General features: G+C 43.9%; 1 protein-coding gene across 3 annotated transcripts; it reads left to right on the top strand.

Moving 5' to 3' along the window:
- The first annotated feature begins 882 nt into the window (after positions 1-882).
- rftn2 (raftlin family member 2) lies at positions 883-16,225 on the top strand. 3 transcript variants are annotated; one of them, XR_011516209.1, is made up of 10 exons: positions 883-1,203; positions 10,440-10,620; positions 11,263-11,371; positions 11,451-11,625; positions 13,825-14,043; positions 15,101-15,207; positions 15,304-15,407; positions 15,486-15,567; positions 15,665-15,728; positions 15,814-15,939. XR_011516209.1 is itself a non-coding variant. In XM_015965764.3 (9 exons), exons 1-9 carry the CDS (start codon positions 1,065-1,067, stop codon positions 16,009-16,011), a joined length of 1,314 nt encoding a protein of 437 aa, XP_015821250.1. In that variant the 5' UTR covers positions 883-1,064; the 3' UTR covers positions 16,012-16,225. The 3 variants fall into 3 exon arrangements, 2 of the variants coding, with proteins under 2 accessions (XP_015821250.1, XP_070400192.1); XM_015965764.3 differs by lacking the exon at positions 15,665-15,728 and having other exon boundaries at positions 15,814-16,225; XM_070544091.1 differs by having other exon boundaries at positions 15,665-15,816.
- The last annotated feature ends 193 nt before the right edge of the window (positions 16,226-16,418 follow it).

Here is a 16,418-nt window from a genome sequence, read left to right as displayed (position 1 = left end):
ACAGTAACTAAACTACAATATCCAACAGCCAAGCTAACACTAAATAAGTATGTATAATACTAAAAGCTATGCTAAAGACTAGGATATGCTAATGCTATATGCTAATGCTGAACTACGGCTAGCCTCCTACACTCTCATGCAAATCCAACTCCCAACTCGCCACAAGGCGTGGCCGAGACTCCCGATGCTTTTATAACGTTGACGCAGAGCTGCTACGTAGTACTCTACTGGATTACGTAGTATCTTACTCTTTAGCCATTGGCTAAAATTTATTCAAAATGAGTCAAATTCTATGTTTTAAGCTGAAGGTGGAGCTATACTGTGGTATTTAGGCAGAATTTTTAATTTTTTAAGAAAATGCACCAAAATGCTAAAATAATGAATACACACATTTAAAACACTATTAGACACTCATTTATACAGTTCATCAGCAAAAAAAAGTTAATTTAGACGTTACTTGCTCTTTAAATGTATGTGTGGGGGGATGAAAAGGGGAGCCATCCGGCTATTAAAATTGTTCTATGTCTGCTACCTGTCGACTATTCTTTGCTGCTACACACACATCCCGCTAGAGGGCAGCGCAGACCGCTATATTATATTCAGTCTTACACATTGCACCTTTAAACAGAGAATCCCTCAAATTAAAGCTTTCCTTGACTGTTTTTCGGATCTTTTTGGTAAATGAGCTCACTTACCTAGCTAGTTCAGCTGACATAAAAAAAAACGCCAGAAATACTTTTACGGCTAACTTTGGCTAACGACTGCTGTCTTTAATTTTGAAACTTTTAACGGAAGAGGATTTGTTTCGCGTGAGCTTGTTGCTATGGTGAGGGAAAACTTCTTTAGGAGGAGCTTCTGTGTTCTTTCATCAGCCCGCGCTGCTTTTCCCCGGCCGGGGACACTTTCAAACTTCCACGAGTCCTCCTCGCTGAGCCGTCGCCGGTTCCCGCGGAGACTTTGGGATTAACGGCGCAGCCGGAAGCGGGATGGAGCGGTCCCGTTAGAAGTTCAAATCTCAGCCCTACCGCTCCGGTTCTCCCGCTGCGCTTAGCTGAGCTGAGGATATGGGTTGCGGCTTACGGAAACTAGAGGATCCGGAGGACAGCAGTCCCGGAAAGATCTACTCCACCCTGAAGAGACCTCAGGTGGAGAGCAGGACGGACGCCGTGTATGAGTACGTGCTGCTGGACTTCAGCCTGGAAGGTAGGCGGCCTGCTTCGTTCGTATGTTGTTGTGTTTGTCCCCAGACATGCGGGTAAACATTTCTCATGGCTAAACTAAAGACTCTGAGGTGACTCCCTGACCTGTCCAGTAAAGTCAGGATGCAGATCTGGTGTTTATCTAAAATCGGCACGTGCTGTAGTTTATTCTGAGTTTGTATAACTGTTTGTTAGTAAATGAAACAACAACAATATTATTATTATTATTATTATTATTATTATTATTATTATTATTATTATTATTATTAATGATGATGATGATGATGATGATGATGATGATGATGATGCAACAAAAAGAGAAGATAAGAAGTAAATAATGAAATGCTGTCATTTGTCTTGTTTTTGTTATTCAGTTAAAAACGGAGTATTTGCTGAATAAAATAAGAAGTTTATTGACATCTTCTGTGTTTTTGAACCTGGGCTAATTCTGATTTCTCCTGTTTGAAATGCTTTATGTTTGACATCACTACTACTGTTGAAGCATTAATGCTGCAGAATTAAACAGGACATGAAACAGCAGCAATTTCACATTTTTGTTATTTTATAGTTGCAGCTTCTCTTTGCATCTTTTCATTTATTTCTCGTCTACATTTAGCCTCAGTGAAACCTTTTAAATCAGTACACATCCCTGTCCTTTTCTCATGTTTAAAGCTCTACTTGCTCCTTTCTGACTTAAACATTTATCTTCATTAGTTCTCACAGCTGCCCCAGGTCATAAGCATGTTTATACCACTTTATCGGTCCCACAGAACCTTTACTTAATAAGAAATCTGCGTAGCGCAACAATACCCTGTATGTAAAGACCTGTCAGTGGTGTTACAGCAGGACGACCATTCAGCCTTTCCAGAAATAGATCACTGACCTGCCCTGCCACGTGGCTCTCTCTCTCTCTCCTCTCTCTCTCTCTCTCTCTCTCTCTCTCTCTCTCTCTCTCTCTCTCTCTCTCTCTCTCTCTCTCTCTCTCTCGCTCTCTCTCTCTCTCTCTCTCTCTCTCTCACACACACACACACACACTTTAATGTCATTTAAATCCAACACCTTCCTTGGGTTGCAGATGCCACCTGCTGGGACGCTGGGCATGACTGTTGTCTGGATAATCCTTTCATCTGGCTGCTTTCACGCTGACCTATTTGGAAGGAAACTGATTAAGTTATTGTAGGGTATAGTGAAGCTTTGAACCGCGAGGCAGCCCAGTGGTGAATCTCACAGTGAAGAAGACGAGGCTGGACGTTCTGTCCTTATAGACCCTGTCAGAGGAGCTCTGCAGCTGATCACAGCTTCATCCTCATTATTATTCACGTCCTTGATCTGGGAATATTTAATAAAAGCGTTTTCTGAAGAGCACACCGATGGGCAGACATAAATGCAGACGTGTTGTTGGCCTCAACAGTCAGAGTTGGACACTGTTTCCTGTTTTCCTCCCACCATACTGAATTATGCTCTCTATTTATGGTATTTGTGAGTGATTGAGTCAGAAAAAAGGTGCTAGATCAGTGTTTCAATTTGAGTTTGTCAGAGTTTCTACAACCATCCGCTCCTTCTCCTCCATCCTTCAGTCAAACTCATAACGCGAAGGATTTCATGACAGGAGGAAGGAAATCGTGTCATTCGGAGGAAATGTGAGACTGTGACTGTATTTCCTTGGATTTGGGTCATTTCTAAATTCTCCACACATCTCATTATGTGTGTGAAGCTCTGAAACGGGCAGTCTGAAGATAACTGGAGTGCTTCCAGTCAGTAGTCCTGTGGGGGTTGGCATCCATTTGTTTCAGTTTGTCAAAGACCCACAAAACTGTTGTGAGTGGAGCTGATGTGGCTATATACACAAAGCTGGTTGGCAGTAAGGATTGGAGCACTGTGGAAAGGAGCATCTGATTGGACACAGATTTGATCCCGTTGTTGGTTTGTAGGACACCTTCACTCTCCTCGAAACAACGAAGTATTTCTGGGACACATGCAGTCACACTCTCTGGCAGCTTGGCCTCATTTGGAGACTGACATGGGCCTGGAGCATCACAGCGTCTGCAGTGGCCGGGCTGCTTACTGCTCTCATGTCTCTTCGTGGTTATTGACCTCCCTGCTGACCGTTGCTCGGTGTATTTTTGTTCTTTCTCTATGTTCGTTTATAAATCAGCTTACAGCCCGAACTGACAAAGTGGATCTCTGTGAAAGAGGATTTGGGATAGATAAATCTGAAAAGGATCTTAAAGGCTCAGACTGTTTCCCACTGTGTGTGTGTGTCAGGAGTTTGGCCCAGTAGAACATTTTCTGCAGGCATTATCTCTAGACAACACCTGAGAGGTGGTCTATTAAAAACTAAAACAACCAAAGAGTGTCTCTGGGAGCCCGCTCTTTCACCTGACAGCGGTGCATCAATGGTGTAAGAACCACATGCATTTGCTTTTCTACTACAGTCAATATAGTTTAAGGCTGTGCTTGTCTTTGCTGCTCTCCTCTCCACAGAGGCCAGCATGACACAAGCTCTTAACCCTGACCCTGAGAAAACGGCACAGGTGCAGCTTCTTAGCTGTTAGAACATTATAAGCCTTGGGCACACGTTTTTATCAATAAAAGCATCAACTGTTGAAAACACTCCAGTGGTCAGGTGGGCATAATCAATGCTTTTCTTTGTTCAGCACCACGGACAGCTCAGAGGAAGGGTGTGCTGTGGTGACACCTGTTACCTGTTAGCTGCTCTCCACCTCTACGGCTCTGTTTTGTGTTTTCAGACAATCCTGTAGCGAGGAGAGTTTTCCTGTCAGGGTTGGTCTGTAAAAACAGAGTTTTGTATAGATTCAGGTTGTGGTGTAGAAGACCATGGCAGTGTAATGAGTTCATTTACATGTTATTTAATAAGCCATAAAACATAAGATCCCATAGTAAACATGAAATCAACCTTATGGATCTGTGGGTACTGTTTAACCAGAAGATTGGAACTTTTTATTGCAGGGATTAGGTAACAGCTTCGTATTCACTCAGAGACAACAGAAGAGAGAGTCAAGTTTAAAGATTTATTACTAAACAAATTAAAACTAGACTAACTTTAACACTAAATGTTTGGTGTAACTAAGGTGAATGAGACAGAGAATGGTGTAATATGGAATGTTGATCAGAACCAGCAAATCCGAAGAAGCGATTAGTTCTGGTGGGAAGTGAAGGTGATGTCTTCGCGCTAAGCTTTGATTAGGAGATTCATAAACACAATCGACGCCATTCTGTCGGTCTACATACCCTTAGCGGAAGTCCCCGTCTAGATCAGGAGGTGTAAAGGTCCAGCTTGGACCTTTGTGGAGCCGAAGCCTGCAGAAACAGCCGTGGCAGCCGACCACCAGTCCTGAGATACTTCCGGGTCACAACATTTTTGTTGGCATCCAGTGAGACCCAAAACAGAGTCGTGATAGTTCAGCTTTTATTCTGAAAGGAACCGTTGCAGCAGTTGGAACAGCAACAGATTTTATCCAGCTTATCGTTGGTTCTTTCGGCTGAAGAGGAAAGTTACGGATTGGCCACTCCGACAACTTCTCTGGAACGCTTTGAACTGGCGTTAAAGATGACGTGGGCATAGTTTTATACTTCGGATGTTTTGGTTTATGGTCGAATGAAAAGATGACAGATTTACCAAGCACCACCAAAACCACGCCTCCGTCAGATCTGGCAGATTCTGATTGGATCAGTAAAAGCAATGTGTTACATCTTAATGCTACGTGTGATCAGTCCTAGTGGAAACATTTAAAGTCATATTACTTATTATATTCTATAGGATTATAATAAAGTAATTAATATATTGATTTCACAGATTGGTCATATCTTATAATTGACTAACACTTTGTTTGATTAGCTTTATTAAAATAGAGTTCTTTGATTTATTAAAAGGAGAGAGTCCGTTCTTCATTCTTCTCTTGATCTGGAAAGAAGCAGTTTAATAGCAAATGCATGAGACCTTGAGACCATATCTCATGCAGACTAGTCCTGTGTCAGAGGAGAGGAGGGAAATGACTTTTGGTGGAAAACAGTCATTTCATTTCGTTACAGCAGTTAGAACTGAACAGAGCGGAGGAGAGATGATTTAAGCTGATTTTGACCTGCTGTCTAATCTGAGGATCCAGAGCTGGATTATTTTAGATTAAATTATTTGGTTTACATATTAAATCTGGTCCTGGATGAAGGACAATGAAAGGCAGCATACGTGTGGATGAGAGTAATGTTGGTGAGATGGATCTCATCTGGAGCGATCCACATTCGCAGGTAGAGGCCGACCGATATATCGGGCTGAGATATTCGATTTTTTTCTATATCGGTCATCAGCCGAAATTATTTTAAAAAGCCAATTAAAAATAAATAAACAAATCAGGCACCTGTGTGGCCAACTGCCTCCACTACTAGACTGAAGAAAGGACCCAACACATCGTTTTGTCTTTGTTTTATATTTGAAGTTCAATAAATATTGAGATATTTATTGACTTATTTAAGTTATATTGCACGCAGTGAGTGTTCAGTTGTCTTTCACAATCAATACGCTGCTAAAACGTAGTTATATATCGGCCTTAATCATCGGCTTTAGATATCGGCCATCAGCAACAAAATTCTTTAAAAATCTCTGTGGGCCTTAAAAAGCCCACATCAGTCAGCCTCTAGTCTGAGCTCCAATTTTAAGGCTTTTAGCTGTTTGAGTCTCAGCTCTGAAATAAAAACTGATCTACAGCCAACAAATAAAAATACCAGTTTTTTTTTCCAGAAGTCAAAATTGCATGTGTGGAGTCTCTAAGCAACTGTACAACATGCAGAGTTTGATCCACGAGTGACTGATTAGGAGGAAAAAAACTAAACATGCAAAACTGTAAAAGAGGGTAACAACTGAGCTTCAGTTCATCCTCACTGAGCAGTTATAGGAACCCCTTAAAATCATTTTCTCCTGTAATGTTTCAGTTAATGAAACATCTTTTTGGGAGATTTCTTACCAAAACAATTCTGAATCTGTTAGGGTGAGAATGATAAGAACTGATATTGTAAACGATCACTGATCCTGAACGTTGAAAAGTGCAGCAACTTCACTTATGGAGAAACAGCTAAAGCATGCAGGCTAGTGGGACTCCCAGGACCAAGACTGATACATGATTCAACTTTAATGTCCAGATAAGTTCAATGACACTTAACGCCATGAATAAAAACAAAACATGTGGTTTTAGGCCAAACAGTGATGGAGGCTGTCATGAGGTGGTTTTGGAGAGAGATTAGGACCCAGGATGCAGAACCAGATAACGAGGCAGGAGGTGGGGAAAAAAACAACGTAAAAATCCTTTATTAAGGAGTAAATCCAGAGAATGCAGGGCGCCAAAAAACAAAATCCAAAAATCCTAATAACTAAACCTAGAGAATCCAAAAACACAAGAGACCTAGAGATACTAAAAGATCGAGAGAGGGACAAGACGACGTTGACACAAACAATGAACCAACAACATACTGAGACACAGACAGGGTTAAATACACTGGGGCAGGATGAGAGGGAGATGAGCTGCAGGTGTGTGAGGAGAGAAACCTAGTGAAATCAATTAACTAATCAGTGAGGGGAGAGTAACTTGACCTAAGAGTAAAAACAAAACCTGAAGACAAGAAGATAAAAATAAACAACAAATGATCTGAGGAGAACTAAAAAACTAGTGGAGAAAGAAACACACTAAAAAGAGACTAATAACTGAAAAGCTGAACCTGTAGGAAAAAACTACAGAAAGAAAAACTACAGAGGTGTGAATAAGGGAGACCACAGGAGCACAGGACCTGGGGGGATACCTGGGGAGGGGGGGGACCTAGAGGGGCTGCAGATCAGGGGACACATGAGGAAGATGCAGACAAAGACACATGAGGACGCTAGGAGACACATAAGGAGAACCTAGAGAGGGATGGAGAACACAAGGAGTCACATGAGGGAGACGCAGATGCAGACCATGACAGAGGCACTGACAGTGAAATGAAACATCACCTGTTTCCGTTAGTGAACTATTATTATTATTATTATTTTTATTTTTTTCATTTACAGATGAAACTGGAAAAATCTGAATCTGGTGCAAAAGTTCATTTGGTAACTCAGCTGAGACTGAGAGACCATCTAAAGGCTCAGGAGCCCTCTGCAGGTGTTCTGGATTCATCAGCTGATCAGTGTGACACTTTGAGTCTAGAATATTGAACCTTTTCACAATATTCTGATAGTTTGAGATTATGAATGTGGGGTTTTCATCAGCTGTAGGATATAAGCATCACAGTTAAAACAAATACAGGCTGAGACATCTGGATTTGAATGAGTCTGTCTCAGATTAGTTTCACCTTTAAGTTGATTTAGTGACATAAATGAACTTTTGCACCAGATTCTCATTTTCCAGTTTCACCTGTGTTAATCATCTTTTCAATTAAATTAAATTCAAGTTTATTTATAAAGCGCCAAATCACGACAAGAGTCGTCTCAAGGCACTTCACATAATAAACATTCCAGTACAGGTCAGTTCATGAAGCCAATCAGTAAGTTTCCTATATAAGGAACCCAGTAGGTTGCATCAAGTCACTGACTAGTGTCAGAGTCTTTACAGCAATCCTCATACTAAGCAAGCATTTAGTGACTGTGGAGAGGAAAACTCCCTTTTAACAGGAAGGAACCTCCAGAGGATCCTGGCTCAGTATAAGCAGCCATCCACCACGACTCGCTGGGGATAAACTTTATTGTATTTATCCGAGAGACAGATTTAAACCAGCCTAGCGCTGTTCCTTTGATCCCTACAACATGTTCAAGTCTTTCTAAAAGAACATTGTGATCAACTGTGTCAAAGGCAGCACTGAGATCTAACAAGACTAGAACAGACACAAGATTCTTATCTGAGGCCATGAGAATATCATTTGTAACTCTCACTAATGCAGTTTCAGTTCTGTGATACTCTCTAAAACCAGACTGAAATTCCTCAAACAGATCGTTAGTGTTTAATTGCTCACATACTTGGATGGCCACAATTTTCTCCAGGACTCTGGATAAAAACAGAAGGTTAGATATTAATCTATAATTCTTTGGGTCATCTGGATCCAGAGAAGGTTTCTTAAGTGAAGGTTTGATTACAGCAACCTTAAAATCCTGTGGTACATATCCATTTACTAAGGATAGATTGATTATATCTAGAATGGGGGCAGTAACCAAAGGAAATGCATCTTTAAATAATTTGGTTGGGATTGGATCTAAAATGCAAGTTGAAGGTTTAGATGAAGCTAATATTTTTGATAACTCTGAAAGCTCAACTGGATCAAAACGGTTCAAGCACAGATGAGGTTCTACAGTTACCTCTGATGCTGCCTCACTTACTGAGGAAGAAGAAATCGCTTTAGGGAGGATGCTAAAGATTTTGTTTCTAATAGAATTTATTTTACTTGTGAAAAATTCCTGAGAAATAAGCAGTTCTAGTTTGTCGAAGCTTATTTTTATAAGGCACAAGACTATTTTTCCAGGATAGGTAGGCCTCCTCATGGTGCATAGAGCGCCATGTTCTCTCCAATTTTCTAGAGTTTTGTTTGTAAATCAGAATTAAACCAGGGAGCCAACTTCCTGTCCCTAATTACCTTCCTTTTTAAAGGGGCAACATCATCTAATGCCACACGTAAAGAGGAAGTAACATTATGAACAAGAAGAAATGAAAATATTGTCCTCTGCTACGTTCCTCTGAGATAATGAAGACAGAAGAGACATATGTATTTGTATTCTTGGGTTTTGATAAGTTAGTCTTGGTCTCTGACTGTTTTTGAATAAAAACCCTTTACATTATTCATAATAAGCACAATTTCACAAGCATTTTGTCTAAAAACTGTGATTTTATCAGAGTACATATAAACTAGTTTCTGATTGGCTGATTCAGTGGCACCCCAGTGAGAGCGTATAAAGAGAACTGGTTTTATTTGCTGCTTGTTGCTAAGCACCTTGTTCTTTCTCACACCTCCACACACATTTACCTCCATAATATACAGCTTCCTCTGTTTGACCTAAAAGGTCCTCCCTCCTCCCTGTGCTCCCCTAAAACTGCTTCTGTAGCTGCTCAGCTCCCCCTTCTCCTTGTTTTTCTCCCACGCAGCTCCAAACAGAAGCCTCAGTGTGTATGGCGGAGGGGGTGTCTGACTGAATGTAGGGAGGAGGAGCCCAAAAGGCTACAACACAAGCCTTGTTTAGAGGTGGGGGGGGGGGGGTCCTATCCTGAACAAATCCTGTCTTTTCTGTAAAGTTTCAGTGACATCTTCTCCGGATGCTTCTGGTCCTGCACAATTTCCACACAACACACAGTAAATATACGTCCACCTCAGGCCTTCGTTGTGTGTGGAATTAAAGCCCACAGGAGTTCTAGTTTTTACTGGTTCCACTGGAGTTCTTCAGTCCCACATAAGAAACAAGATAAATGAGCCATTCAGAGGTCGCCGTCATGTCACATCTGAGGGTGTTTGTGAGTGAAAATGTGGGGTTGGGGTGAGGAATGCTCCCACACTACATCACACACACACACACACACACACACACACACACACACACACACACACACACACACGTGTCAGCCGTTTACTCTGAGGACCTCCTAAATGCTTTAGTTTCCAGAGGTCTTCCTGGCGAGCCTGCAGCCTGTGCAGCAGAAGAATAAGGGAGATAAGAAGGTGAAATTCCTGTCCTGTCAACAACCAGCTGGGTGTCGGTAGATGAATCCAGATCAGATTATTGTTCAGTTGTCTCCTTTTTAGATATTTATTTTAGTACGAATGGAACCCCAGGTCCCACTGATGCTGGACAATTTGGGAATGTCCTACACCTACCTGTAGTAAAACCAAAGAAAAGATCAACAAGAAGATGTATTTTCCTGCTCACTGGTATCAGTTATTGCAGAACCTTCTCGTAGTTTTAGTAGAAGGATGCTGAGGGTGGAGCCACCAGGCAGGAAGCTGAGGAAGACCTAAGAGGAGATTTATGGATGAGGTGAAAGAGGACATGAAGTTAGTTAGTGAGGGTAGAAAATGGAGAAGACAGGACTAAATGAAGACAGATGATTGGCTGCGGAAGACATCTGAAGGGACACGTCCAAAGAGAAAGAAGAGGACTCAAATTCCATCAGGACCCGTCAGACTCCAGCTCAGTTTACATCAGAAACGTCCAGAATCATCATCGGAAAGAAAAGTTGTTTTAGGTGTTCAGACCTTTGCGTGTGTGTGTTGCAGGTAGCCGTCCCACGGTCCAGTATGTGTCTTCGCTCTCCGAGCTCCCTCAGGCGCTACAGTCCTACTACACTCAGGGCTTCGTTTTGACTGCCCTCCATCCCATCATCCTGTCTGTGGGCCGAACCCGGTCGCTTCCATTCAGCCTGCTCTACCGCGCCATCTTGGCCCGTCCCAAACTTAGGTACACCAGACACACACACACACACACACACACACACACACACACACACACACACACACAAGGTCACTGCATATTTAATAACAGAGGACCTGTAGACTCTGCTGGAGAGTACTTCACCCAGCAAAAGGCTGTCTAGTCTGAGCTGACCTTTGACTGTAGATGGGCTGGATAGCTGTCACTCAGACCTACTAATAAAAGTTAAATTAGGACTACAATAAGAAGTAAAAGGGACTTTTGTGTTTGAGCGCAGTGGAAGTGTAGCTGACTGTCACCACACCTCACAAGAACTACCAGAACCAGTAAACAGGTCAGCTGGGTCACGAGGAGTCAACACCAACCATCTGTAACTGGTCCAGCACAGCCTGCTGGTACGTCTAGCTTACCACGGCTTACAGCACCAGCGTAGCGCGTGGATGTAACTCCTACTCTGCTGTGATGTCTGAGCCTTGACATGAAATGCTTAAGGATCATCTTTTCCATTGAGGAGATGAGATTTGGTGGAAAACTGTTCATGAAGCTGAAATTCTGCAGAATAGAAGACTAGGGCCTCTCTTTGGTGGAGGGGGCTTAACTCTGATGACAGATCTGAGCTGAGCGGCAGCCCCCCTCTGACCTGGGCTTGGTGTGTTTTTATATTTGCAGCTGTCAGGTGGGGTCCTTGTGCCCCAGCATGCCCAGGCTGAAGGTGGAGGAGTGGCCTTTACCAGGAGACTCGCTGACCAGTGACACCGTGCGGGCGCTCATTGACAGGGTCAGACAAGTTCAACGTTTACTCGGTAAACCAGCCTGAACACTTTAGATGTAATTATCTTCAGGCATCTTCCCTGCAGGTGAACAGCAGTGCTCGTGGAGGCGTTCGGTTCATCGGCTCCGTCCTGCAGCAGGTGAGCGGCATCACCAACGGGAGGTTGAACAGTCCAAACCGGAGCCCGCGGTCCCCGTCACACACACCCCCCCAAACCCCCACTGGAGACGGGGAGCCAGAGGACAACACCTACAGTCCTGGTGAGACACTACGTAGGTTTCTGATGTGCTAGAGGTGAACTCAGAGCAGACAGGAATGATGCCTGAAGAATCAGGTAAACATCGTCTCACTCCACCATCAAAGATAGCTTCTGTAGCGGCCTCAGTTCAGAGAAACAGGACTTTACTTCTGACTGGTGTCCTTAGACTAGCTGTTAACTCCTCAGGCCTGTAGGACATAAAAGCCCTTTCTCCAAATGAAGTGAGTTTTCCAGAGCTGGAAGTAAATTTCATTATGGTGGATCTTTATCAGACGCAGATACAAGCGACCGAAATGAGTTTCCTCCATAGGGTGGCCGGGCTCAGCCTTGGAGATAGGGTGAGGAGCTCGGACATTCGGGAGGGACTCGGAGTAGAACCGCTGCTCCTCCGGGAGAGGACGGTCTGGAGCTCCCTAGTTGGGATGCTGCCCCCGTGACCCGGACCCGGATAAGCGGAGGAAGACGACGACTTTATCAGACGCTGGTGTCACAAATCTTAAAGAACCCGCTCCATGTTTAATGTTCTCAGTATGTCAGAGGAACACCATTTAACCTCTGGATGTTTTAGTTCAGAGATAACCAATCCTGCTCCTGGAGGTCCAGCATGTTTTACTTGTTTCCCTTCTCCAACACTCCTGATTCACCTGTTCAGCAGCTGCAGTAACTCATCTTAGACTGAGAGACCATCTAAAGGCTCAGGAGCTCTCTGCAGGTGTTCTGGATGCATCAGCTGATCAGAGTGTGACACTTTGAGTCTAGAATATTGAACCTTTTCACAATATTCTGATAGTCTGAGATTATGAATGTGGGGTTTTCATCAGCTGTAGGATATAAGCATCACAGTTAAAACAAATAAAGGCTGAAACATCTGGATTCAGAATAAGTCCATCCCAGATTAGTTTCACCTTTTAGGCTGATTTACTGACATAAATGAACTTTTGCACCAGATTCTAATTTTCCAGTTTCACCCGTAGGTCCGACATTCGTGTTGTGTAATTTACTGGTGTTAATGTTATTTTGCTGATAATTCTTATTTAGTTTTTAAAGCTCACTTATTGCAGTTGGTTGCATTAAAACAATGTCATTATAATTTAACAATACCGTTAGTTTTTCCTGGGATCGGGACCAGGTAGAAGGCCTGTCTGAACCAAGCCAACGTGAACTAGACAGTAGGGATGAGCCAGATACTCGTTTCAGACGAGTATCCGGTACGGATAAAGCATTTTTGACGAGTACGAGCATGAAACGAGTAAAACTCGTAAATATCTGTAATCGTGCTAAAGGAAAATCTTCATTGGGTAACTGACTGTCTTCACGCTCTGTGATTGGCCAGTCACATGGAGCGTCCGCCCCTCCCTACACACAAAACTCTGCAGCCGGGAGCTCACAGCTCAGTTCGCGTCCGGTCACTGTTCACGTTTCTTCAGTACGCCCTATGTTTTCTTCGGTTTGCTTCTTTTTAAACTTACTTTAAAGTTATTTAAAGTTACTTTTTTCGTAACGTACGTGGTGCATTTGACAAGACAGAGCTGAAAACGGCCCGTGCTGCGTCAGTCACTGCCTCCGCTCTGGTCGGTTTTTTTTTTCCTCTCTCTCTCCTCTTCCTCAGGATCCACTCCCTCTTTCCTATTCACTCTCTCTCTTTCTTTACATTTTTTAATCACAATTGTCTATTTTTTGCTCATTTCAAATATATTTTAATCATTTTCTAAATTCTTTTTTCTATTTTACATGTTTTGTTTTTGTGAAGCGCCCCGTGATTTTTATCTTGAGAGGTGCTATAGAAAAGATCTTTTCTTCTCTCTCTCTCTCTCTCTTAATTCATGCACTTAAACATTAATGTTCTGATTTTATTGAAAAACTTGTTCTGTAACAGTTCCTTTACTATTGTGATCAAAAACATTTAATCTCAACTCTGAGGCTGCTCTGTAAATAGTTTTCAAATAAACAATACACATAGCAACTTCTGCTCAGACTTAAAATAACTATTGATGTAAACCACACCCACTTCCGGTTAAACTACGCCCACTTCTGGGTTAGGCCACGCCCACTCCGAATACAGATACAGATACAGATAGTGGTGTACTCGCTCATCCCTACTAGACAGGATATTTGAACTTTCACACAGAAACAGTGACAGACGTTTCTCTCAAATGTGAGACGTCAGATCGTTTAAAACCTCTTCCTCTGTCTCCTCCAGACCTGAGACTACTGGTCTTCTTCCATTCCTGGGCTCCAGGCTGTGCTCCTCTAGACTCACTGGCTTGTCAGTACCATCAGGGGGCGCTCTCCATGCGAATTTCCAGAAAAGGCCATGTGGTTAGCGCCTTGGAGGCTGATTGGCTGGAGCTGACTGCTACTTACTACTGCAAAGGCTGGTCTCTGGTGGACTCCTTCGTGTACTGGGACACACCTAAAGGTTGGTGTGATGGTGTCCCTGACACTTCCAGCTGTTGGCGCACATCTGTTGCACACACCCGTGTTCTGACATTCAGGTCCGTTCTAATCCTCTCAGTGTTGCACCGGTTGGGTTCTCGTTATACTTGTTTGTGTTAATGTTGATGTGAGTGAACGCACGGGAGGCGGAGCTTGAGAAACCTTGAACACGACCGTGTGACGCCTCTAAAAGAACCAGCGTTTGGTATTTTAACAAGGTTGTGCCTCCTGAATGAGAAAAGGACTTTGTTTTGCATCACTCTGTAGTTTTGCGGCTGCAGTCGGACTCTCCCAGATGTGCAGATGTTTTCCCAGCTCCATAAGGATTCATATTTGCTGTTAATTTTTCTGTTGTTTACTTTACTGCAGCAGGGTCTGGCTCGGTTATACGACGCGACTCTGATGTGAATGTGAGCTGCTCTGCAGAGAAACAGGAAGTGAGGTTGTTGAGGTCAGGAAGACGCACCAAATATAGATCCAGTGGGAAAGAGAGAAGACAAAACAGGAAGTGGCTGATTTTGTGTAGGAATTTGAAGAAAAAGTGCTGATGAGACGTCCTGAGCGCCAGTCTTAAACAGATGAAACATGTAAAGCAGAGTGAATTCTGGGTAACTGAAGGCCTAAAGCTTTCCCAGAGGATAGTAGACAGGAACCATCTCTCCTCCTCCTCACACAGCTTTTAACCTCTCCGTAATAACTGGGTCATTATCAGCCCCCGACGTCTGGTCTCCTCAGCAACCATCCTGCTGCTGCCAGTCCTGAAGATGTTAATGTTGCAGCGCCACCTGATGGAGGAACAAGGTTCAGCTGGTTGCTTTAAAATGAAATATCTCTGATCCAAGCCAAGTAGAGTTGATAAAATCAGGCTCCTCATGCCGACAGTGACTGGCAGAAGAGTTCAGACACCAGCCCGGTCCAGACTGCACCAAAGGAGTTAGAAATGAAAGCAGGGAGGACTAGCTGTGGTGCGTCCAGAGTAAACGCTGATGACGGACTGGTTTTATTTCCGGGTCATGTACCAGGTGCTGTTTGTGTTTCAGGTGAGCCGGCGCTTCGGTCGCTGGAGGGACTGTTTGTTTATGAGGAGAGAAGCACCTCGACGCCAGCTAATGATGCCATAATTGTGGAGCAGTGGACCGTCATTGAGGTGAGCGGTTCTGAGAACTCGGTCTTTCAAATAATCAGCTGTTATATTTACACACGTCCGTATTCTAATGTGTTTCACGTGCTACGCTTGGCGCAGGGCTCCAGCGTAAAAACAGATTACGGGCCCCTTCTTCACACTCTGGCCGAGTTCGGCTGGCTGCTCACCTGCGTGCTGCCTACGCCCATCATCCGGCATGACAGGTAGGACTCTCACCCTCACAATGCAGCCGGAGACATCATCTCTCATTTCAACAGGAGGGTTTATTTGTCTCTGTGCAGTGATGGGAATCTGGCCACAAAGCAGGTCGTGTTCCTGCAGAGGCCAGTCCGAGGTGCAGCGGCCAAACACCCGAGGAACCAAGTGAGTCCAGTCGCACTCCTGCAGCAGAACATCTCCACTCATGATTCAGTGTTTCTGTCCTGGAGGAAATAATGACCTCTCTTCTGTGATGTTGCAGCTCTCATTGTAGACATTCTGGGTCATTGGAGTCAACATGTGAAACGTGGCTTTGCGTCACCCTAGTGGGTTCCATTAGGAGCCATGTGACCTCACGTTTTCAATGTCCCAACACAGTAGAATAATATGCCATGTTTGTGTTGTCTCCAGTCGGCGTTGGATCACACCTCGAGTCGCTCTGTGACTCATGCGGTCAGCAGCCCCACCCCCACAGATGACCTCTCTCCTGCCGCGGGAAGCATCGATGGTTTCCCGGTGTTCGGAGGCGGGTACCCCAGCTCCCTGTCCCACCTGGATGAAGGCGGCTTTGAGCAAGAGGAGGGGAAGGCAGAGGTCACCTGCATGTGAGCAGAACACCAGACTCTCAGCTCCTCCCTCAGAAGCTTCATCAGCACTTTTCTGATGAAGCTTTGTTTGGATCCACCTTTGAGCAGGTGCTCGTGGGACAGTGTTTCAGCCTTCCACACAAAAGGAAGCTGAACGGATGTTCTGCCACCCAATCACCAGTTGCCTTTCGGTATTGGTCACATTGGTGCCACTTTCAGCATTACGATTACGTTCACCACCGTGGGTCCCACACGGTCCGCTGCAGAACACTGCCAGGTGGAACCACGGCCCATCAACCATGAGCATGGATGACAACTTAACAGACGTTCTGCTTAGTTCTCCATTTCAGCCCAACTTTAACGGTTCCAGCAAATGCAGTCAGCTGTGTTCTGGTGCAGAAAGAGCAGACGGCTCATTAGATGCAGCCT

Source organism: Nothobranchius furzeri, chromosome 14 (genome assembly GCF_043380555.1).
Source record: "Nothobranchius furzeri strain GRZ-AD chromosome 14, NfurGRZ-RIMD1, whole genome shotgun sequence".
Lineage (NCBI taxonomy): Eukaryota > Metazoa > Chordata > Actinopteri > Cyprinodontiformes > Nothobranchiidae > Nothobranchius > Nothobranchius furzeri.
This window is presented reverse-complemented; position numbering and strand designations above follow the sequence as displayed.